Source organism: Trifolium pratense, linkage group LG5 (assembly GCF_020283565.1).
Source record: "Trifolium pratense cultivar HEN17-A07 linkage group LG5, ARS_RC_1.1, whole genome shotgun sequence".
Lineage (NCBI taxonomy): Eukaryota > Viridiplantae > Streptophyta > Magnoliopsida > Fabales > Fabaceae > Trifolium > Trifolium pratense.
The window spans coordinates 41,038,790-41,063,885 of NC_060063.1; the positions used below are offsets into that span (position 1 = coordinate 41,038,790).

Here is a 25,096-nt window from a genome sequence, read left to right on the forward strand (position 1 = left end):
CTAAGTCATTATGTTAATTTTGTTCTAGGCTCAGGTTTGGCAAAGCTTAGCTCGGCCTAGCCTATTCCCAACCATAGAATATGGATTCTATTTCTAGGGACGAACTGATAAAATCTAATCTTAAGAGTAGGGATTCCAATGATTTAGAATAGAATTCGGTACAATTAAGAAATCATGTAAAGGGAAATTGAGAGTTTTTGAGAGATGAAAGTGTTTGTTAAAAATGTTTGATTAATTCTCAAAGAAGCACAAAGTCTTCTCAAATACAACACCATAAAGGCTACAAGGGTAAAATGACATAAAGTAAAACTATTACTTAAAATCAATTAATAAGCTAATACTACTTAAATCTTGTAACAGAAAGTCGTAGGACCAACACACATTGTTTGTGAACCCTCCTAAGACGGCATAAGAGTTTGTTTGATTTAATAAGTGTAAGCGATTAGTTACATAATTATTTTTTGTTAGATTAAAATGTCAAATATTCTCCATAAAATTTGAAAAGTATCAAATACACCCATGAATTTATAAGACGTCCATCAAATACACATGCTCCGTTTGCTCGTTTGCTCCGTATATTGTGATGACATGGTCATACATGGCTCCAATGGCTGTTATCGTTTGGTACTTTCTATTCAATTCCTCACTAGCATATTTTGTCAACCTGACCAATTTTGGTCACGAAACACACACCAGTGCTCTCACTCTTCAGGTATGGTTTTCCAAATTCTTTTTTTACTCAAATGAACATGCTTGCTGCATTTTTAGTTGCAACACAATCAGGCAGTGTAGAGAGATCATTCACCTTTTGTTCTCCTGTTTTTGGTTCTGGGATTAACCCTCGCTTAGCAAGCCCAGGGCTCGCCTAGCGAGCCTGACAGAACACCACCTTAGCTGTTCTGCTTCGAATCAATGATGGGATCTGCGTTAGAGTTTCTAGAGATCTGTTTCGACTTGAAATAAACTGTTTAGGGTCAATAGGGGGTTATCCCTTAACAAACATAATTTTAACTATAGTTGTCGATGTTCGTCGAGTTGTTAATTTCTATAGTGATTAGTTGTTGTCTGTAGGTTGTTGATGTTGTTTTAAATGACGATATTAAGTGACGAGGTTTATTCGAAGTTGATAAGTGACGATGTTTTAAAAGTGGCGTTAATTTAATTGTTGATGTAAGCCTTTGTGTAGTGACGTTGATATACAATAGTGAAGTTGTTTTTGTTTAGCCATCAAGGCAGTGACGTTGATATACAATAGTGAAGTTGTATTCGTGTGTCTCATGCATTCATCCAGTGACGATATTTTAGTGCACAAGCACAATGACGATGAAAAGCCCAGGATTCCTTGATATCTACTAGATAGGACTATAGGAGTCACAGTTAAATCTGGTTGAAATTTGTCAGCACTCTTCTCTTTTCGAATATTCAAAAGTGTATATTTTTTTTTAACTTGGCCGTTTATCATATCTTGTAAAAATTTAATCAAATATCACGAAGATTTTTTATTTTATTTTATAATTTTATAATTAAAATATTTTCAAATCTCTTTGTACCAATTTTTTTTTTCAAATCTCCTTACAAAAAAACAAAAATCTTTTCAAATCTCAATCAATGTCTGCAAGGTTTTTCACACTCTCACTTCTATAAATCCAAATCCTTATACGTTTTATTAGTTTTCCTTGAGGTTACAATTTGCAAAGAAAACTCGTTCGTGGAGTTAAGAATTAAGATGGAGACATGCGTGGATCATGTTGTTTCAACAATGATCAGAAGGTACAATTACATATACCTAACGATCTTTTCTTCTCCATTCACTCGAAACTGTCTATAAAATCATCGAAGCGATTTGAATGTGTATGTAAATCATGGTCTCTCTTATTTGATAACTCTAATTTCATGACCGAATATCGCAAGAGTTTCTTAACAAAGATTCGAGTTTCTTAACAAAGATTCATCCTTATTATGACGATACATCCCTCCTCCTACATAAAACTAATTTTCCTCGTAGTTTGAACGGTTTCGAACGTAAAAATATATTTGAGTTGTATTCTGTTTCTAACGAGACCTTTGAAAATAAGGTTAAATTAGATTGGCCAAAGGTCATGTTAGATAGGTTTGGTCTGGGGTATGATGTTGGTTTTGAAATTAGATTAGCCAAAAGTCATGTTAGATAGGAATTCTTGTATGTATTATACATTCACGATGAATATTGTATTGTGGAACCCATCTACTAAGGAATTTAAACTCATTCCTCACAGCCCTTTTGATTCTGTATCTGGTACGGAAGTTTGTCATCTACTTAAGGAATTTACATCCGTGGAACATATGTCAGATGTGAAAAGCTATATGGAGTAGTTTTTACATTTGGTTTCAATATCCACAAAAAGGAAAAATATATAGACAAAACGTTTTACATCTGTTTCAATATCCCCAGAAGCAAAACTGAACGCGGTGGCAATCTTGTGATTATCGCGAAAATTGTCTAAAATAAATATATATCTGGGCATATATATCCAAAGATGTACAAAGTGACTAAGTGATGCGCCGTATAGGACTTGATCATGATGTTGGTAACTATATGACATTTCGTCTGACACATGGCTGTGACTTTGATGTGGAGTCACAGGAAGATTCATCTCCTTTCGACTACATATGAGAGATATATAGTCTAAGAAGCAACTCTTGGAAAAAACTTGATGTCGATATGGATGATCATTCTATAATGGAAAACTAGGGACATTTGTATATGGATGGACTCTCCCATTGGATGTGTAGACGTGAATCATGTGATACAGATAATCAAACATATATGGAGTCATTTGACAGGAGCGGTGAGGTTTTTCGTACAACAACACCCGTACCCTCAGACATGAATTATGGTTCACTGTTGACCCACTTGGTGCTATTAAATGAGTCTATTGGTTTTAATCTTAACTTGCAAAGAGACGACTACATTTCACATTTCAATTTTAGGTGAATTTGGTGTAAAAGAATCATGGACTAAAATTTTCATTGTAGGCCCCTTAACTTGCCTTGAGTATCCTATTGAAGCAGGAAATAAGGGTGACATATTGTTCAGAAAACAAAAACACGGTGAACTAGTTTGGTTAGATTTAAATACTCAAACGATCGGGGACCTTGGTGTTAATATGTGGAGATGTTCTTGCAAGATAGTAGTTCATAAAGAAAACCTTCTTCCATTTGAAGGAGAAAGTATTTAATTTTTTTTCCTTCATATTTCACCCATTAGCTAATATATATGTGGTTGTGTTATGATAACACCGAAAAATGCACTATTTATTTAATTAAATTAGCTTAGTATTTTACTATTTCTTTGCATTTTTCGTAGTACTATTACTATTATTTTTATGTATTACAGGTATTTCCGGAACTTCTCGAAATAAAAAAAGGGTCACAAATTTAATGTCAAAGTGGATCAAAAAGACATTGGATCAGATGGAAGAGAGGCCCAAAAGAAATTGGACGAACAAGCCAAGCCCACATGCACAAGGCATGTGCCATGCACATGAGGTGCAAACAAACACATGGCGTTGGGCATGCTTGTGGCACTCGCCACACAACAAACCATGGCGCCGGCCATATGCCTTGTGGCACCCGCCACAGGCTTTGTACACATGGCGCCCGCCATGTGCTTTATGGCACCCGCCACGTAGTGTTTGTTTCCTATTTTCACGGGCACGTTTCACACCGCTTTATCCTCAACTGCTCCTCAGATTTCGGTGCTCCTCAGATTTCGGTGGAAGTAACTACGATTGGGATGCACGTTTCTTATAACGGAACAACGAATCCGAAGGAGATATTTTTATCTCATAAAGACTATAAATAGAGAACACTAGTCAGTGTTTTTCACAACCTTTTCTACGCAGACTTAAGAGAAAAATTCAGTTTAAAATTTAGTTGTTAAGTGTTTTAGTTTACGGAGCAAAAAGGTGTGGTGTTGCTGCTTACACTTCCAGTTCCAGTTTCAATCAGTTTGTCTTTGATTACCTTCGTTCCTGTGTACCTGTACTAGTTTCACTAGTATTTGTAAGTTTTAATACAGTACTTTTATTCAGTTTCTATATTCAGATTTATGCTTTAATATAATTACCGATTCAAGTTTAATTTTATTTTATTCCAGTTTGATACTCGTACCGTTTATTGATATACTCTGTTTAATTTTTGATTACTCTGTTTAAATGTTTCGTTTAACTAATAATTATTTAATCAGTATCTTGTCAAATAAAATCATGCGCAGCTAAATCTATTTAACTGGAATGTGAACTAGGAAGCTAATCTGGATTTGGTAATTAATATGTGACTTACGTTTTTTTTAATCTAGTTTTCTGTTCAGTTTTTAATAATTAAATTAAAGATTTTGCACGAGAGTGAAAATTAACTAAGGTATAAATTAATAGCGCGACAGTGTGAGATTTATATCGGATAGTAAAAACTGAACATTATTTTTAAACACCGCGACAGCTCTTTAAAGATAATTAAACTATATTAGTTTTCAAAAAGTATTTTATAAATAGATGTGAGAGCGAGAGTGAAGCATTCATTTATATAATATAGTATCAGTTCAATAGCGCGACGGCGTGAGACTATATTTTTAAACTAATGTTGTTTTGAGAAAACTAGATCTTTTTAATTAAATTGAGTTGATAAGTATTCTTATAAGTAAGTGCGAGAGCGAAAGTGAAACATTTATTTTATATCTATACGATATTACTCAATAGCGCGAGAGTGTGAGACGCGTATCTTTTAATCAATTTCAGTTTGTTAAAAAGTAACATTATTTCAAAACGCAGCTTAATTACCGAATCCATTGAGGCGACTAAAATCACATTCCGGTTTAGTTTTATCCTTTTCTAAAAAAGTCAAATTTACTTTAGTTATTAATTAGAATTCCTCTTTTGATTAAAGCCTTGACCTTACGATTTATTAAAAACAAGCGAATTATTGAGAAAATAGTCCATGTGGGATCGATATCTTTTAAAACTACACGATAGATCTGTGCACTTGCAGAGTTATCACATCAAGTTTTTGGCGTCGTTGCCGGGGACTAATTTAGTCAATTTTCGCTACTTAGTTTTTAATCTGTAACGATTAAGGCAACCCTTTTACTTAGGTTGTATGCCCAGTACTCGTACCTCCGAGGAATCATTAGAACAACCTATCCCAGAAATAGAGCGTTATATTCATTTACAACGCCGAATCCGCGAATTTCAAAAACAATTTAACCTCATACCGATGGCCCAACGCGAACGTCCTCTCAAGGACTATGCCGTTCCCTCCGAAGAGGAACCTCATTCGAGTATCGCGCCCCCTAACATCGAAGAAAGGAACTTCGAATTGAAACCCGCGCTGTTGCAAATCGTGCAACAAAACCAATTCTCTGGTTCGCCCACGGAGGATCCGAACCTCCACCTCTCGGTGTTTGTGCAGTACGCAGACACAATAAAAGCCAATGGTGTCGAACCCGAAGCAATACGACTCAGTCTTTTCCCGTTCTCTTTAAGAGACAGAGCTAGAGCTTGGCTTCAAGCTTTACCTACAAACTCCATCACTACATGGAACGAATTGAAGAAGCAATTCTTGGCCAGATATTTCCCGCCAAGCAAGACAGCTATGTTAAGAGCCCAAATCAACGGATTTAGGCAAAAAGATGGAGAATCACTCTTCGAAGCTTGGGAAAGATACAAGGATATGATGAGACTCTGTCCACACCATGGTTTAGAACAATGGCTTATAATCCATACCTTCTATAATGGGCTTCTATATAACACTAGACTCACCATAGATGCGGCCGCCGGTGGCGCGCTAATGGATAAACCTTACCAAGAAGCCACCCAGCTTATAGAAAACATGGCCCAAAACCATTATCAATGGGGAAGCGAACGCGCTGCCATAGAGAAATCCCAGACGAAAGGTGGAATGTACGAAGTAAGCGGCATAGACCAAGTCAATGCAAAAGTAGAAGCCCTTTCTCAGAAATTGGAAAGTTTAACTCTACCGGCTACCGTAGCTGTAGTGCAACCGAACTGCGAACTATGTGGAATTCCCGGACACATAACCTCTGAATGTCAATTACTAGCCGGACTCGACCAAGTAAATTATGCGCAAGGAAACCCGTACTCCAACACGTACAACCCTGGGTGGAAAAATCATCCAAGCCTCCCCTATAAGAAAAATGATGCTTTATTTACGCCTAGCACTCCACCAGGCTTCCAAAACCAAATAGGAGCCCCTGTTGCTCCCGTTGCCCCTCAAAAGTCAAACTTTGAACTTATGATGGAGAATTTTGTCCTAGCTCAGACTCAACAAAATAAGGAATTCATGAACCAAAATATTCACACTAATGAGTTGATTAAGCAATTAGCTAACAAAATCGATTCCATTTCCACTCATAATAAGATGCTAGAAACTCAAATTTCTCAAGTGGCTCAACAACAGGCAGCTACAGCTGCCCTAGCCGGAACATTACTCGGCCAACCGCAATCAAATCCCAAGTTCCACGTTAACGCTATAACACTACGAAGCGGAACATAGTTAAAAGACCCCGTTGCTAAAAGAGTTAGAGCGAGAGACTTAGGAAAAAGTGTAGAGAAAGACTCGGAGAGTGTAACTGACAAGGACACTGAGAGAGAACCAATAGCAGTGGAGGATGGACAAAAATTGAAGGTTAAAGAGGTGATTGAGAATGATCAAGAAAAACCATATGTACACCCTCCTCCTTACAAGCCTCCTATCCCATATCCTCAAAGACTTGCAAAATCTAAGAATCCGGGACAGTTTGAGAAGTTTATCGAGATGCTCAAAAAGCTTCATATTGACATACCCTTTATTGAGGCTATAACCCAGATACCTTCATATGCCAAATTCTTAAAAGAAATTCTTTCAAACAAGCGAAAGATGGAAGACATTGGGCAAGTGGAATGCAATGCAATTAGTGAAAACAAGCTAGCCCCAAAACTCGAGGACCCAGGAAACTTTTCTATTCCTTGCGTTGTTGGTAGATATGTCATAGATAAAGCCCTTTGTGATCTAGGAGCAAGTGTAAGTTTGATGCCTCTATCTATCTGCAAGAGGCTCGGACTTGGAGACTTAAAACCTACTAAGATGTCCTTACAGTTGGCTGACAGATCTATCAAATACCCATTAGGAATACTGGAAAATGTTCCAGTAAGGATCGGCCAACTGTTTATCCCTACTGATTTTGTGATCATGGACATCAGGGAAGACGTTGATATTCCCATTCTGTTAGGTAGACCTTTCTTAGCTACTGCGGGCGCTATAATAAATGTAAAGAAAGGGAAGCTTACCTTTGAGGTTGGGGATGAGAAAATCGAGTTCATACTATCTCAATTCATGAAAGGCCCCACCTTTAAGAATTCTTGTTGTAGACTCAACATAGTTGAAGGACATATCGATAAAAGCACCTTTGAACAAGTCCCTCCCGACATACTAAAATCCCACCCAGTAAATGATATCTTCCAGAATACGAAACACAAAGAGGGTGAGGATTATGAGAATATACTAGGTGGATTTCCTGATACTCATGACCATATTTTTAAAGAATGCCAAATGCTGGCACACGGGAAGATTCACGCCGTGAAGAAGAAACTCCCACCTCCTCTCACCGGAAAGAAAGCAAAAGGGAAAACACCTATTAGATGGTTGGATGTGTTCAAATGGATCTCTAAGAATGTTGAGTACAGTGTTAAGGATATCAGTCTGAAAGAGGCGCCCTCTTGATTTAAGGGTCGTGCAAAGTCGAGCTAACCGACTTTAAACAAAGCGCTGCGTGAGAGGCAACCCACGAGTTTTTAATTTAATGTTTTCATTTGAATTTGCAGAAAATAAAGAGATCGATCGCTTAACACCCATCAGTGCATTATAAGCGTAAATCTCCAGGTTTTGCACTCCAATTCTACTCTAGAGTCGCAACAGTGAGGACACCGTTGAATTTAAGTTTAGGGGAGCATTTCACTACTTTTATTTATTTCCCAGTCATTTCAATTTATTTCCCCTTTCGCATAATAAAAAATTAAATTTATAGTGTTTTCTTTGGTTTTTCTAAATTTTTCCTTTTCTTGAGCCAATTTAAAATTTTTTCTAAAGATTTAGGACAATTATTCACTTTGAAAGTATATATGTTAAGAAAGGACGAGAGGCTAAGTTAAGAAAATTAGGGAATTTTACAACTAAATCGGTATTTTTCCAACACCCGGAAGTCTCCCTAGTATAGATATCAATTTGAATAACCATTGTGCCGAAATCTCCTGATTTAAATTTGTGGATTCCTTTAGTAGTTTATTTACCAGTCGGACACCATCTATAAGTCACACATTAAGTAGGCCAGTCGATGAATATAAGCGAATCATTTAAGCAAATAAAAGGTCATACTGTGGTAATACGGTGAAACCTTGTGAATATATATGTATATTTGAATATTACTTGTGAAAGTGATACGAAAATTTGCATCATCAAGATAATTTGCGAGAAAGAAAAAAAAAAAAAAGAATAAAATCGCTAACCGATTTTCTTACCATGTGTGTGACATAGATAAAGGGTCTTAATGTGACTGTCTAGAATGAAAAAGGAATAAACAAAGGAGAAGATCTAGATTTTAGTACAACGGCATGATCCGAATTCGGTATGTATAAGAGGGAGAACTTTGTGTGTCGTTGAAATACCCTTCTTGATTGAATAAGCACCTAATTAATTAGTCTTAGCTGATTTGAATTTCTAACCACGTATGAGTATTTGTGGTACTGTTTTTCTAAGTCTACATTTATGAATTGCTTAGTATTTTAAATATTTTCCATATGCAAGCAAAATTGCTTGAGGACAAGCAATGGTTCAAGTTTAGGGGAGTTTGATAACACCGAAAAATGCACTATTTATTTAATTAAATTAGCTTAGTATTTTACTATTTCTTTGCATTTTTCGTAGTACTATTACTATTATTTTTATGTATTACAGGTATTTCCGGAACTTCTCGAAATAAAAAAAGGGTCACAAATTTAATGTCAAAGTGGATCAAAAAGACATTGGATCAGATGGAAGAGAGGCCCAAAAGAAATTGGACGAACAAGCCAAGCCCACATGCACAAGGCATGTGCCATGCACATGAGGTGCAAACAAACACATGGCGTTGGGCATGCTTGTGGCACTCGCCACACAACAAACCATGGCGCCGGCCATATGCCTTGTGGCACCCGCCACAGGCTTTGTACACATGGCGCCCGCCATGTGCTTTATGGCACCCGCCACGTAGTGTTTGTTCACGAGCACGTTTCACACCGCTTTATCCTCAACTGCTCCTCAGATTTCGGTGCTCCTCAGATTTCGGTGGAAGTAACTACGATTGGGATGCACGTTTCTTATAACGGAACAACGAATCCGAAGGAGATATTTTTATCTCATAAAGACTATAAATAGAGAACACTAGTCAGTGTTTTTCACAACCTTTTCTACGCAGACTTAAGAGAAAAATTCAGTTTAAAATTTAGTTGTTAAGTGTTTTAGTTTACGGAGCAAAAAGGTGTGGTGTTGCTGCTTACACTTCCAGTTCCAGTTTCAATCAGTTTGTCTTTGATTACCTTCGTTCCTGTGTACCTGTACTAGTTTCACTAGTATTTGTAAGTTTTAATACAGTACTTTTATTCAGTTTCTATATTCAGATTTATGCTTTAATATAATTACCGATTCAAGTTTAATTTTATTTTATTCCAGTTTGATACTCGTACCGTTTATTGATATACTCTGTTTAATTTTTGATTACTCTGTTTAAATGTTTCGTTTAACTAATAATTATTTAATCAGTATCTTGTCAAATAAAATCATGCGCAGCTAAATCTATTTAACTGGAATGTGAACTAGGAAGCTAATCTGGATTTGGTAATTAATATGTGACTTACGTTTTTTTTTAATCTAGTTTTCTGTTCAGTTTTTAATAATTAAATTAAAGATTTTGCACGAGAATGAAAATTAACTAAGGTATAAATTAATAGCGCGATAGTGTGAGATTTATATCGGATAGTAAAAACTGAACATTATTTTTAAACACCGCGACAGCTCTTTAAAGATAATTAAACTATATTAGTTTTCAAAAAGTATTTTATAAATAGATGTGAGAGCGAGAGTGAAGCATTCATTTATATAATATAGTATCAGTTCAATAGCGCGACGGCGTGAGACTATATTTTTAAACTAATGTTGTTTTGAGAAAACTAGATCTTTTTAATTAAATTGAGTTGATAAGTATTCTTATAAGTAAGTGCGAGAGCGAAAGTGAAACATTTATTTTATATCTATACGATATTACTCAATAGCGCGAGAGTGTGAGACGCGTATCTTTTAATCAATTTCAGTTTGTTAAAAAGTAACATTATTTCAAAACGCAGCTTAATTACCGAATCCATTGAGGCGACTAAAATCACATTCCGGTTTAGTTTTATCCTTTTCTAAAAAAGTCAAATTTACTTTAGTTATTAATTAGAATTCCTCTTTTGATTAAAGCCTTGATCTTACGATTTATTAAAAACAAGCGAATTATTGAGAAAATAGTCCCTGTGGGATCGATATCTTTTAAAACTACACGATAGATCTGTGCACTTGCAGAGTTATCACATCATGTTATTAGGAATTTACCTTGTACTTGAAGTGGCTTGTCAATTTCTAATATCATAATTATTATCAAGATATTTCTTTCTTGTTTTGAATGTTTACTCTTATTCGCATAATGTAATGATTTCTCTTTCAATTGTAAGAATTGGTCTTTTGATTTTATTGAATGGCCTCTAGTTTTATCTTGTGCAAAAATAGCTTATATTTGTTAAAGTTTATAATCTAATTAATGAGTAATACATATTTGTTTGAATTCCATTAGTTTTTATTTGCATTATTATCTACCATGAATAAACCCGTGCGTTGCACGGGTTCGATTTAAATATACTTAAAAATATTTTTACAAATTAAAAATAATATTTGTGTTAAATATAATTATATATATTATAAAAAGGTGAAAGTTTAACTTTATTTTACGTCATAAAAAAGAGAAAATATTTAAATTTAGTTTTATCCACTAAAATTTAGGTATACTTCCAAGAAAAGGTTTACTAAAATATTTAACTTTAGGTTTATTGACTAAAATATATAAATTTTAGTAAAATTTAGGTTTACTAAAAAAAACGTTTACTTCCGAGCAAGTCACATAATTTAGGTTTATGGATAAAAAAATAAAATTGCTATATGATTACATTATTATATTATTAAAATAAAATATGAGGCACTTTGTTTTGTTATCAAGAATATGAGTCAGTCTTCTTTAGCTTCAAACTATCTTAGCTGTTGGTTTAGTCCTTTGTTTTATTTGGGTCTTGTATGATTTTTTTATGGTTTTTTTTCCTGTCTTTTTGTAAACCTTTGTAGTCTACCTCGGTACTTCTTGTCCTAAGGTGATTGTTATGTGGCTTTTAAAAAAAAAGAAACATTATAAGGTGACCACTCTTAAAAACAATTCATATTGATATTTGTTCTTTTTTGAAGGCTTATTGATATTTGTTCTTAAAATAGAAATAAATGTACAATATCTATTTTATACTATATATATATAAAGAAAATATATAAGTTTTGATGTGGATTTTTCATAATACTAAAAATACCCTTGATTTTTTTAGTAGAACAAAAAAAAATTTATTAACAAATTTATCATAACATAAAACAAAAATTTTTTAGTAGGAAAAATCATTTATTAACAAACTCACTTAAATTTTTCTTGGACATAATAAAAACAGTAAACAACATTTTTTTTTTAGAGAATAACCGTAAACAACATTTTTATTTTAAATTTTTTAAGAAGAGTATAATATAAAAAGGCAAATGCTAGGGCACTATTTAAGCCCTTAAATAGTAAGTTTTTTTATAGAATTTTTATCGGAATGTGTAAAGTCAACACATTGAAAATTGTAGTGTTTAACTTTTTGAATAAAAAGTTTCTTTAAATGGAATGCTTAAAGAGTGCCCCGGGGACACTCGTTAGCAAGACCCATATAAAAAAACACAAAAAGGACTTTAAGCTGTCATGAATAAAAAAATGTGTTTATGCTCTCACGATGCATCAGCAATTTTATGCAAATTGAGTTGAATTGATGTATAAATTATAGAATTGATGGATCTCGCAAAAATAGGATTGGATCCTCTCATAAATTTAGGTGTGCAAATTCTTCATCATTCTTTATAGCATAAATTAAAATTAGAACGCAGGAGCAAGGATCTCAACCGCAATTTTCATGTTCTTCTCCTATTGTGAATTTAAATTGGTTGTTTTAGTTTTTTCAGTCGACTACAATTTAAGCTCTCCAAAGGAAGATCTAATTGGATTCTTCTTCGTTCTTCTGTTGACTACAATCGAAGGTGATGCCGTAATCAAGGGAAAATCAACCTGGAAATTTATCAGCTGGCAGATCGTGATCGTGTTGCCGCTGTTTATGTTGGTAAGTTGTTTTATAAATCATTAATATTGGGAATATATATTGAAATTTATATTCAGCATATATATATTTTTCCATATTGAAATTGCTTTGGTAGAAGATAAAATTGGTGCATTTGGCTAATACTGCAAGATAGAGTTGAAAATAAGAACTAACTTTAGGCTATTTATGAGGTGTTTATTGAAAGATTTTAGGCTTAAATGCAGTTTTACCCCCCCTATTTTGAAAAATGCGGAATTTTACCCCCCTATTTTAAAATGCGGAATTTTACCCCCCTTATTTTATAATTTGTTGGATTTTGCCCCCCACCAAAATTTTGCACAAAATCTGCTTCTGAGCCTCAAGTTCAAAGCTACGCACAGAACTCAATTTGGATCAATAATTCACCAAACTGGTACCGAAACGACCGCAATCGAGTTAGTTTTCCACAGAATCAAACTCCACTAAATTTGGAGTTACAGAGAGAGATTAATTACTGTTTTAGTGAAGGTCTGTTCAAATTAATTATCGTATAAACTACTACTGGTATTCTCGTCATTCCTCTCACCCTGTAGCTCATTTTTTAATACTATTTACATGTATGGAAATCTAACGAAATTACCCTTGTTGGCATTTCAATTTCGTCGAATTTGGAGTTACGATGTGTTCGGTAGACGATGTTGAATTTGAAGATCACAAGTAGATTTCTGCAGAATTAGTAATTGGACAGACCTTCACTAAAACGGTAATTAATCTCTCTCTTTAACTCCAAATTTAATGGGGTTTGATTCTGTGGAAATCTAACTCGATTACGGTCATTTCGGTAGCCATTTGGTGAATTATGGATCCAAATTGAGTTGTATGCGAAGCTTTGAAGTTGTGACTCGAAAGCAGATTTTTTGCAGAATTTTGGGGACATACCTTCACTAAAACGGTAATTAATCTCTCTTTGTAACTCTAAATTCAGTGGGGTTTGATTATGTGGAAAGATAACTCGATTACGGTCATTTCGGTAGCCGTTTGGTGAATTATGGATCCAAATTGAGTTGTATACGAAGCTTTGAAGTTGTGACTCGAAAGCAGATTTTTTGCAGAATTTTGGGGGACATACCTTCACTAAAACGGTAATTAATCTCTCTTTGTAACTCCAAATTCAGTGGGGTTTGATTATGTGGAAAGATAACTCGATTACGGTCATTTCGGTATCCTTTTGGTAAATTATTGATCAAAATTGAGTTGTGTGCGAAGCTTTAAAGTTGTGACTCGAAAGCAGAATTTTAGGGGGGGCAAAATCCAACAAATTATAAAACAGGGGGGTAAAAGTCCGCGTTTAAAAACAGTGGGGGTAAAATTCTGATTTAATCAAAACAGGGGGGGCAAAACTGCATTTAAGCCAAGATTTTATTATTCAATATACATTGTTATGTCAACCATATGTACATTGCGGAAGGTCACTAAATACCTCATGGTATACAACATTTTTAGTGTACTGCTTGTAATTCTGATCTTCTTCAATAATCAGAATTTTTAAACCCTTTGGTGAAGTAACTCTTGAAAATGCCACATATAACTTGTTGGAAAATATTTAGTTTCCTAGTTTGTTATTTCTAGGAGATTCTAAGCTTATCTATTATTTCCTTTTATGTTTGTACTCTTCCTATTTAAACCAGCCTTGAGCTGAGGAATAATACACAACAGTATTTACTTATTATTTTCTATATGGTATCGAGAGCTCCCGATTTTGGGGGTCTCGCTTCCGCAAAACCCTAGCCGCCGTCGTGTTTACAATCTGACCACGACGACTGATTTTGTGTGCAGCACTGTTCACACGTGGTACTGTTCACGCGCACACTGTTCATTTAAAATACTGTTCATCGGAGGCACTGTTCATACGTACTGTTCACGAGTACTGTTCACCGGCGCTACTTTTCTTTGCTGCTTCCGGTACTCCTTGGCTAAGATTATTAATTATGACGTTTTTTTATTCTCGACGACGATCATCCACTTTCAAATACCGTCGTGAATGCAAATATTGTCATCGTTTGGGACATACTATTTTTCAATGTTGGAAATTACATGGTCTTCCGCGACCTTCAAATCAGAAGAACAAAGGTGGAGGTGAGGGTCATACATTCCAAGCCAGTAATTCTGATCAAGAGCATCAGTCTTCTTCAATTCAGCTTTCATTCACGATGGAACAACTAGACAGACTGTACAAAATTCTTGAATCTAACACTCTTTCTGGCTCTGTTGCCCCCAAAGGTACTTCTGCCCTTTTTAGTGTCAGTCCCAGTCGTGCTTGGATAGTAGATTCGGGTGCAAGTGATCACATGACTGGTGATTCTACTCTGTTTTCTTCTTATAGTCCATGTGCAGGTAACCATAAAATAAAAATTGCGGATGGATCCTTTTCAGCCATTGCGGGTAAAGGTTCGGTTGTGTTGTCTCCAAGTCTAACCCTTAAAGATGTTCTTCATGTCCCAAATCTATCTTGTAGTCTCATGTCTGTCAGTAAATTAGCCCAAGATAGAAATTGTCAAACTAATTTTTTCCGTACTCATTGTGTTTTTCAGGATTTGAACTCGGGGAAGATGATTGGTAGTGCTAAGGAGAGTGGAGGACTCTACTACTTCGACATTGAACCTGAATCACAACTACCTTCCAAACCAATAAGTTCATGCTTTGAATCTTTTTTAGTTTTGAATAATAATAATGATGATGTTATGTTATGGCATTCACGATTAGGTCATCCTAGTTTTCCTTATTTAAAACACTTATTTCCTGAGTTATTTCGTAATAAGGATTTATCTTTGTTTAAATGTGAAGCATGTGAATTTGCAAAACATCATCGTTCTCATTTTCCATTACAGCCCTACAAACCATCAAAACCTTTTTCTGTTATTCACAGTGATGTTTGGGGCCCTAACCGAACGAGTACACTTTCTCATAAAAAATGGTTTATCACATTTATAGATGATCACTCAAGAGTTAGTTGGGTGTACTTGTTAAAAGGGAAATCTGACGTTTGTCAGGCCGTAAAAGATTTTGTTAAAATGGTGCAAAATCAATTTCAAACAAATATTCAAGTATTTAGAAGTGATAACGGCAAAGAATATTTTAACACAATGTTGAGTGATTTTTTTCGTGAAAATGGAATTGTGCATCAAAGTTCATGTCCTAACACTCCCCAACAAAATGGAGTTGCAGAAAGAAAAAATAGGCACTTGTTGGAGGTGGCTAGAGCTTTACTTTTCGCAAGTAAAGTACCAAATTATTTGTGGGGTGAAGCAGTTTTAACTGCTGCATACTTAATTAACAGAGTGCCCTCCAAAGTTCTTAATTTTAAAACTCCAATTCATATTTTCAAAGAATGTTTTCCTAATGATCGTGTTTCAAACGATTTGACCTTAAAAATCTTTGGTTGCACTGCATTTGTTCATGAACATAAGAATATTAGCAAACTCGAACCGCGTGCTATAAAATGTGTTTTTGTTGGGTATTCTCCAACCCAGAAGGGATATAAATGTTTTGATCCAAAAAACCAGAAAATGTTTGTCACCATGGATGTTACATTCTTTGAAAACAAACCTTTTTTTGACACGCATCTTCAGGGGGGAAATTTAAATGAAGATTCGTCTCAAATTGAGGACATGAGTTTTTTTAACTCGTTTCAAACTGAGGACATGAGTTTTTTTAATAATTTATCTTTGCCGGTATCACAAAGTTCTAAGACTTATACTTCTGCACCAACGAAAAATGGCCATGATTTTTTATCTAATCCTACTCCTGTTATGAGTAGTGAGCTTGGTGAATCCGAGCCTACATTTTCTCATGAAGAAAACAATGAGAATCTTGAAAACAATGATAATGATGATCTAATTGAAATGCCACAAAATAATGAGTCATATAAAGATAATAGGTTTGAAGCAGGAAACAAGACTTGGAAAGGAAAGGTTTTTGTGAGAAAGAATCACAAAGAAAGTGATGAGTCCACATCTCAACACTGTCATGAATCTGAACTGGGGGATGATCAACTTCCTAAAAAAAGAAAAGGTAAGTCTATCTCTGTTTCTGAGAGTCGTATTTTGTATCCTGATATCGATGATCCTGTGGCTGTTAGAAAACCTGTTAGATCTTGCACTAAATACCCATTGTCCAATTTTATATTATATTCAAATTTGTCTTCATCTTTTTCTGCCTTTACCTCAAAATTGTCTAGGGTAGAGATTCCAAAAAATGTACAGGTTGCTCTAGAAGTTCCAAAGTGGAGGGAAGCTGTACTTGAGGAGATGAAAGCTCTTGAAAAGAACAAAACCTGGAGTGTTATGACACTACCGGATGGCAAGAAGACGGTTGGATGCAAATGGGTGTTTACTGTGAAGTATAATTCAGATGGGTCAATCGAAAGGTACAAGGCTCGATTGGTGGCTAAGGGTTTTACTCAAACCTATGGTATAGACTACTCAGAGACTTTTGCTCCTGTTGCAAAATTGAACACTGTCAGAATTCTCTTGTCTCTTGCTGCTAACTTAGATTGGCCCCTACATCAGTTGGATGTTAAGAATGCTTTTCTCAATGGTGATTTAGAAGAAGAAGTATATATGGACATTCCTCCTGGCTTTGAAGACAAGTTTGGATCAAATGTATGCAAGCTAAATAAGTCTTTGTATGGATTAAAGCAGTCTCCTAGAGCTTGGTTTGAAAAGTTCACTTATTCCATGAAGAAACAAGGATACATTCAAGGACAAGCTGACCACACCTTGTTCACAAAGTTCTCCCAAGATGGAAAAATTGCTGTCCTAATTGTTTATGTTGATGATATCGTCCTTACTGGAGATGATATAGTTGAAATGGCAAGAGTAAAGGAGAAATTAGCATTAGACTTTGAAATCAAGGACTTGGGATCCATGAGATATTTTCTTGGTATGGAGGTTGCTCGATCAAAAGATGGTATTGTAGTTTCCCAGCAAAAATACATTCTAGATTTATTGAAAGAAACAGGAATGAGTGGATGTCGACCAGCAGATACTCCCATGGATCCTAATGCAAAACTTTGGGAAGAAGGTAGTGTTCCTGTTGATACTGGAAGGTACCAGAGATTGGTTGGGAAACTGATTTATTTGTCACACACTAGACCTGACATTGCTTTCTCGGTTAGTGTAGTAAGTCAGTTTATGCATTCTCCTTTTGAGGAACATCTTGAGGCAGTCTATAGGATACTGCGATATTTGAAAGCAAATCCTGGAAAGGGATTATTTTTTAAGAAGACTAATGAAAGAAATGTGTCTATCTTTACCGATGCTGATTGGGCAGGTTCAGTCACTGACAGAAGATCAACCTCCGGATATTGTACCTATGTTTGGGGTAATCTTGTGACATGGAGGAGCAAGAAACAAGGAGTTGTAGCAAGAAGTAGTGCAGAAGCTGAGTTTAGAGCTATGGCTCAAGGTATTTGTGAAGGATTATGGATCCACAGAGTCCTAGAAGAGCTTAAGATGAAAATTGAGCTTCCATTGAAATTATACTCTGACAGTAAAGCCGCTATTAGCATAGCTCATAACCCAGTTCAACATGACAGAACCAAGCATATTGAGATCGATCGACATTTCATAAAAGAGAAGTTAGATGCCGGAATCATATGTCTACCTTTTGTAACTTCGAGTCAGCAAACTGCAGATATCTTGACCAAAAGCTTAGCAAGACCCACCTTTGAGCATTTGATCGGCAAGTTGGGCATGATAGATATCTATGCACCAACTTGAGGGGGGGTGTTGGAAAATATTTAGTTTCCTAGTTTGTTATTTCTAGGAGATTCTAAGCTTATCTATTATTTCCTTTTATGTTTGTACTCTTCCTATTTAAACCAGCCTTGAGCTGAGGAATAATACACAACAGTATTTACTTATTATTTTCTATATAACTGTCCATGACTGAATACAGGTCGTGGCAGATATAATCCCATGTAGTTTAACGACTGACCCTGACTCTTGTTTATCGTCATTGCATAGCATACCTTCAATGGGAATTGCTTTCTGCGCAATTGAAAAGGCCACTTAGAGTCGTCAGATGTGAGAACAATTCTCGGGATCAATACCTTTGATCCAACATTGCATCCTGTAATTATTTTTGCCTCTATTACCCAATCTCCTAGATGTGTGATAATTAGCCTCGTCCCATTGCACATTCCTAATGCAGGATTAATGTTCCTCAATAACATAACAGGCAATCCTTCTTTTAGTTCCAAACAATGGTTGGGAAATCCATTAATCTTCATGGAGTTTAGAAATTCTACAGGGTACATGAGTTCTTGTTCTGAAAGGTTGTCAGTTGTCTTGTCAATCTCATCTGAGCTTCTATACTCTTTTATTGGTCCTTCAGTTAACTGAACAATGTAATCATTTATCTCATCAGCAGTATCATTTAGAGGAGTGAGTATTGCCCTTTCTCTGAGATATTCTTCATTCCTGAAATTCTTACTCAATTCTGGATATGTGCTTTGGACAATTTGTTTCAACGGATCATCGGCTGGTTCGATAAGAAATTGACTTGGTATTTTTGTCCATGATGCAACCTCTTCCTGATCTCTACACTTTGCTTCAACCTTTCCATCACCAATTTGAAGGAGCCACTTATTAAATTCACATGCTGACATATGTTGTTCTCCTAATGGTGTAGTATCCGTCACTCTCATGCTGGTGGTCAACATAAATATTTTGCATTCATCCCACAAATCAGACCTGTTAATACATGAATGCACAATATCATGTCGTCGCCCTCTTGGTATAACAGGAAGTATTTGTCTAAAATCTCCTCCAAGAAGAACTGTTTTCCCTCCAAACGGTTGGTCTTTTTTCTCTGGTCTGTTGTATCCAATTATGTCTTGTAGTGTCCTATTAAGAGCTTCAAATGCTAATCTTTTAGTCATTGGTGCTTCATCCCAGATTATTAGATCAGTCTGAATCATCAAGTTTGCAAGGTTAGTTTTCTGTTTGATTGAACATGTGCTGTCTTCGAAGATTTCCAAAGGAAATTTAAATCTACTGTGAGCTGTTCTTCCCCCATGAAGCAACAACGATGCAATACCTGTGAGTAAAAAATTTTGTGAAAAGAATTGAAACTATATTAATTAACGAAATACACATATATATACCTACCATATTGCTTTAATGATGTAAAATATATTTTTGTTTATTTTAGATTTGATAGTTTAGAAAAAGATTAATCATGACAATAAATCGGCATTGAAAAAAAGCTAAATTCATTATGACAATAAAAAAAAAATTCTAAGTAAGGTCGACTATGTCAATTCATATAAATTGACTTGGTCGTATGATTGTTTGAGCATACAATTATATAGGTTCATTTTATAAAATATATAGTCATTTTGTTTCCTTCTATGGTTTACACCTGTATGTGTTAATTTTGCGCATTATAAAAAATTAAACATTAGATAAATAATACACAATTGATTTTATCTTTCTCACATGTTAAATATGACAATTAGAGCCACACATATCAATCACCAAATACACCACCACCACCACCACCACCACCACCACTGATATATTATGAAATTTAATTTATTTTTATAAAAAAAAAACAAATTATATACACAATTGAGTTACCCTCATTCTCATGCATCGAATATGACTATTGAAGTCATGCATATCAATTACAAAAAATATCATCAATCAACTACTACACGCATAACACCACCGATATATATTTTAAAAAAATCCATTCTCCTTAATTGTTCATAGTAACAAATGATTTTGAGTCATGCATTTCATGTAATAACAAATATTATATATATTAGAAATAGACAATAATTATAAAAAAAAATTGAGAAAAATAATTATAAATTTTAACCTTATTACATTGGGAAATGCTGAATACAACGAAATTGGCATTCACGAATGTACTGCGAATGATCTGGCACATACGGACCCCACTCACATTTACATAATTCAATTTCTCTCTTCTCTCTCATCCTCTTTCCTCCGCCAAAACCCCCTTTACTGTGGAATCTTCTCCAATTCTTCTTTCAAATAAAACTTCTATGTCCCAAATTTTTGGGTGTGAACGATTGAATAAAGAGACACTCGAGGTAGTTGAGTATTCAACTATAGAGATCAAAACGACGACGCGGGGTATGGGGTTTGAGAGGTCCTGCTCTGCAAGTGACACAATCAGAGAAATCTGTAGTTCCATGAGCACAAAGATTGCAATCAACTATATCAGGCACATAAGTTGTTTGATGAAATGCTTCAAAGAGGGGGATGAAGCCTACTCATTAAATTCTCACCTCTAAATTAAACACAAAATTAAACACAATGATGACATTCTAGACTAATAAGTGAATCAAAAGATCGAAGGAGGCATGACAAGAAAATGAAGAACAAACTATACAATATTGATACTTTTATGTTTAAATGTCCATAAGTAATTCCCAAATAACATATGCAATGGAGAAACAGTTTGCTAGTCCATCAACCTGAAGCTGTCCAATATGATGTATGCCACAAATATTTATTCTTGTTGTAACTTTGTTCTGAAAAAGAATGTTGTTCTTTATCAGGGATTGGAGATGTTTGTTACCCATATTTTTATTTCTATTGATAATGATCATTTTAAAGGTGGTAAAAGTGTTCATCTAATCATATATATGATTATCTAATAATGCATGGGAGTCTTTTGCTCATATAGTATATATCACTGTTCTGCTTGTTCATATAACTATTTGGTAAAACTGAATTTGAGCACAAAGAAAGAATAAGTTAGATTTAAGTTGTATTTGTTGCCAACAAATATCTGTCTTGGTATGTATATTTTTCTGTTATGTTGAACTAGCTTGTTGTTACCACTCTTTGAGATGAGTAGTTTTCTTGTATGTTCTGTTATGACAGATGAAAATACAGAGGTTGTTAAACGGTGGGTGGTGTTAATCCTATAAAGTATACAATATATGGTTTAGGTTACAAAGGATCAGTTAGCGCACTAACGAGGCAAATTGGCACACACGACACAACATTATTTATTTTATTTTATTTTTAATTTTAAATATATTAAAAATGGTGGGTCCGCTTTAGTTCGTGAATTTCACGAAAGAAACTTTCGCTAAAAATAGCACTGCTCTATTACATTTATGTATTCCTTCCATCCTTATTTATAGGACTTTTTTCGCTTTTTGAGTTCTTATTATAAGTTACTTTATAAAATTACATATGCATTAATATTTTCTTTACAAAATTGTCCCTATTTAATTTACCACCGAAAACTTGACAAAAAAATAATATAATTGAAAAACATAAATACACACAGTTATAAAATTAACAATTATAAAGGTGAATATGTAAAACCAACACACGTTCGAGATAAATTTATTACTTCACGGTTTTATTGAGTACAATAATTTTTGCTATATGCTTCAATGATAACTGATTTTTTTATTTTTAAATAATCAAATGAAATTTTGTAATGTTCAATTATTTTTTGGACAAATTATAAATTTCATCAGTCACCACTTTGAAGTTAGATGAGAAACATCATAATCATAAATACTAATTTATTTCCTTGATCTCATATTTCTCTTACTCTTTTGTATTTCCCCACATTTGTATATATTTTAAGTATTACAAAATTAATTTGGTGCATTGGGTGGTCACCCATCTCGACCATGCTCGGGGCCACTATTTTAGAGTCGTTCTTTTTTTTTTTTTTAAAAAAACTTTTATATTCTACTCAATGTCTCGTACAGGACATGAACTCCAAGAGGATGATTGGTTTGGCTAGTCAAGTTGGCAATTTGTATCATTCACAAGCTACTATTCCTAAGTTTGTTAATTCTGCTCATAGTTTAGATTCACATTTTCAAACCATCCCAAATAATACATTGTGGCATTTTAGAGTAGGTCATGTATCTAACTCTAGAATGTCAATTATGACTCACTTGTATCCCTCTATTTCCTTTGATATAATAAAGTTGTGTGTGACATTTGTCACTATGCAAAGCAAAAACGTTTGCCTTATAATTCTAATCATTCTATTGTGATCTTTTACATGTTGATATTTGGGGTCCTTTTAGCTATTGTTGATGATTTTACACATTTTGTTTGGATTGTTTTGTTAAAATCAAAGCCTGAAGCTTCCACTAAACTGCAAAATTTTGTTCACATGATTGAAAATCGGTATCAAACTTGTCCCAAAATCATTAGGTCAGATAATGGCCTCGAATTTCTTCTTCATGAGTTTTATTCTTCTAAGGGAATTCTTCATCAACGTTCATGTGCAGAAATAAAAATGAAGTGGGATGCGACCTCTATAGGGTAGTTTTTCATAGCGAGAAAATGGATGGAGAAGGATAGTTGTGGAGTTAACTATGGAAGGAGATATTTTTGAAAGAAAAATATTTAAACAAATTCCTATATCTTGTATAAAAAAACAAATTCCTATATAAAATAAATAAATAAATAAAAGCAATTAAAATTAGAAATGATTTCAAGATTAAAATATTATATTCAAGTCTCTTAAAAATTTAAATTTAATTTATATTTTTATATTGCATTGTTCGGCTTACAAAAACAAAAACCATACACATTATTCGTCATTTGTAATATTTTTAGTTTATTTAAATATAAAAATGCTCATGTGATTCATAGGTTGTTGTATTACTTATTAATTAATTAATTATTATTCGTTTCCGTAAAAAAATAATTAATTTGGATCAGTAGGGGGAGAATGTATGGGTCTCTTATAATTTAACTAAGGTCTTGAGTTCAATTAAAACTCTTGAGGAGAATTTACCGTTTATTTGGATCCCACAAAATTCGAGAAATTAATTTTTACAGTTACGCGCAAAGGATATACAGTTTACACCAACCAAAAAAACTCATATGAATAATAGAAAGATATAAGCTTAACAGAAAGACTCATATCCTAATTTGGTGTGTTGGCGTTGTATGGTTGGCCTCATTTTGCTAAAACATGTGATCTTTCCTGATGTGGAACTACATGCTTCCACCATCCAGTATAAGCAAGATGTTCGGTACAATGCTTCAACATTGGATACCACATCCAGTAGGCCGGGCCTGTGTATGTTGAGATCTCGCGCCTAAGTTCTAAATATGGAATCCACAATAAATGGTCGTTTGTGATAAGGAGCGTGGTCACGCATAATTATTAATGGATCTCGTGATCAAGTGTTGCTTGTTAATCAGATCTTCAAGTTAAGGAAACAAAACATTTGAATTAAAGATTATTTCTTGAAAGGAACCATTAATCATGCTGAGCTATTGAAGCCTAATTGAAGACCTAGCCTGAGCTCGTGAAGGTTATTTAAAGAAGGTTGACTCCATTGTTCAACTCACTGAAACCAGAATTGAGTCTTACAAAGCGTGAGTTTAGGTTTTAGTATTGTGTTTATTGTGTTCTAAGTCTTGTGTTGATTTCCCACTAGACTAGGAACTGTGTGTTTGTGCATTGTAATATCTCTGGAGCTTCTAAGCAAGGAGATAGTGTGTGTATACAATTCCAAAGCTTTTAAGTAAGGAATGTGTGTGTGTTTTATGAAGTGTGTCTTCACCTATTGAATCTAGAAGTGTACGATCACAGTGGCTGTGATTAAGAGGAGTTGAGCGGAGGTTCTCATACCTAGGTGTGTCTTAGGTAGAATATAGCACGGGTGGTGATTAGGTGAGAAGTCATAAACGGGAGGTTTATTGAGGGCTTCAAACTAATACTATCATAGTGGATTCACTCCTGGATTGGTATCCCCCAGAGTAGGCTTATGCTGAACTGGGTTAACAAATTACTGTGTTAATTTACTTTCAGTTTGTTTAGTTTTATTATTCCTTGTGTATGCGCGGTTGGATGTTGGATCATTGATTCACGCATTAAAAGTGTACGATAGTGGTGAAGCGTTGAGTACAACATCTTAATACTAGTGTGCCAGAATTTCAATTGGTATCAGAGCAGGCACCCTGCTCGAAACTCAGGGTGAGCTTCAGGGACGGAAATTTCTGGTGAGATGGACAAGGAAGGAGGAACGGTCTCTAAACCACCATTGCTAACTGGGCCTGAGAACTATGACTACTGGAAAGCTAAGATGATGGTGTTTCTTAAATCCATTGATAGCAGAACATGGAAAGCTGTAGAAAATGGATGGGAACCCCCTATGGTCATTGATAAGGATGGGAAGGTTACAGGTGAAATCAAGCCTAATAAAGACTATTCCAAGGACGAGGATGACTTAGCTCTGGGAAACTCAAAAGCCTTGAATGCTATATTCAATGGGGTGGACATCAACATGTTCAGACTTGTTAAACGATGCACGGTAGCCAAACAGGCGTGGGAAATACTCAGAAAAGCACATGAAGGAACCAACAAAGTAAAGCTGTCCAAACTTCAGATGCTTCGCACAAACTTTGAAAATCTGAGTATGAAGGAAGAAGAGACTATTCATGACTTTCACATGAATATTTTAGAATTTGCAAATTCATTTGATTCCTTGGGAGAACCCATATCAGATGAAAAACTGGTGAGCAAAATTCTCAGATCTCTACCTAAGAGGTTTGACATGAAAGTAACAGCAATAGAAGAATCTCAGGATCTGGCCAACATTC

At 34.8% G+C, this 25,096-nt stretch overlaps 1 protein-coding gene and 1 non-coding gene across 2 annotated transcripts; one reads left to right on the forward strand and one right to left on the reverse strand.

The window, feature by feature from the left end:
• The first annotated feature begins 5,250 nt into the window (after nt 1-5,250).
• On the forward strand, nt 5,251-7,755 carry LOC123886674. Its single transcript, XM_045935970.1, has 2 exons — nt 5,251-6,453; nt 6,550-7,755. The coding sequence occupies exons 1-2, from the start codon at nt 5,251-5,253 to the stop codon at nt 7,753-7,755; spliced, it is 2,409 nt and encodes an 802-aa protein (XP_045791926.1).
• On the reverse strand, nt 5,629-5,735 carry LOC123887780. Its single transcript, XR_006801777.1, has one exon. It is a non-coding gene; the product is annotated as a small nucleolar RNA R71 (small nucleolar RNA).
• Nucleotides 7,756-25,096: the final 17,341 nt, after the last annotated feature.

Bases quoted from the DNA above. Each gene is read 5' to 3' on its own strand.
- LOC123886674 (XM_045935970.1), top strand. From the start codon at position 5,251: ATGGCCCAACGCGAACGTCCTCTCAAGGACTATGCCGTTCCCTCCGAA. The intron at 6,454-6,549 runs GCAGCTACAGCT...AGCGGAACATAG, and splicing joins CTCAAGTGGCTCAACAACAG to TTAAAAGACCCCGTTGCTAA.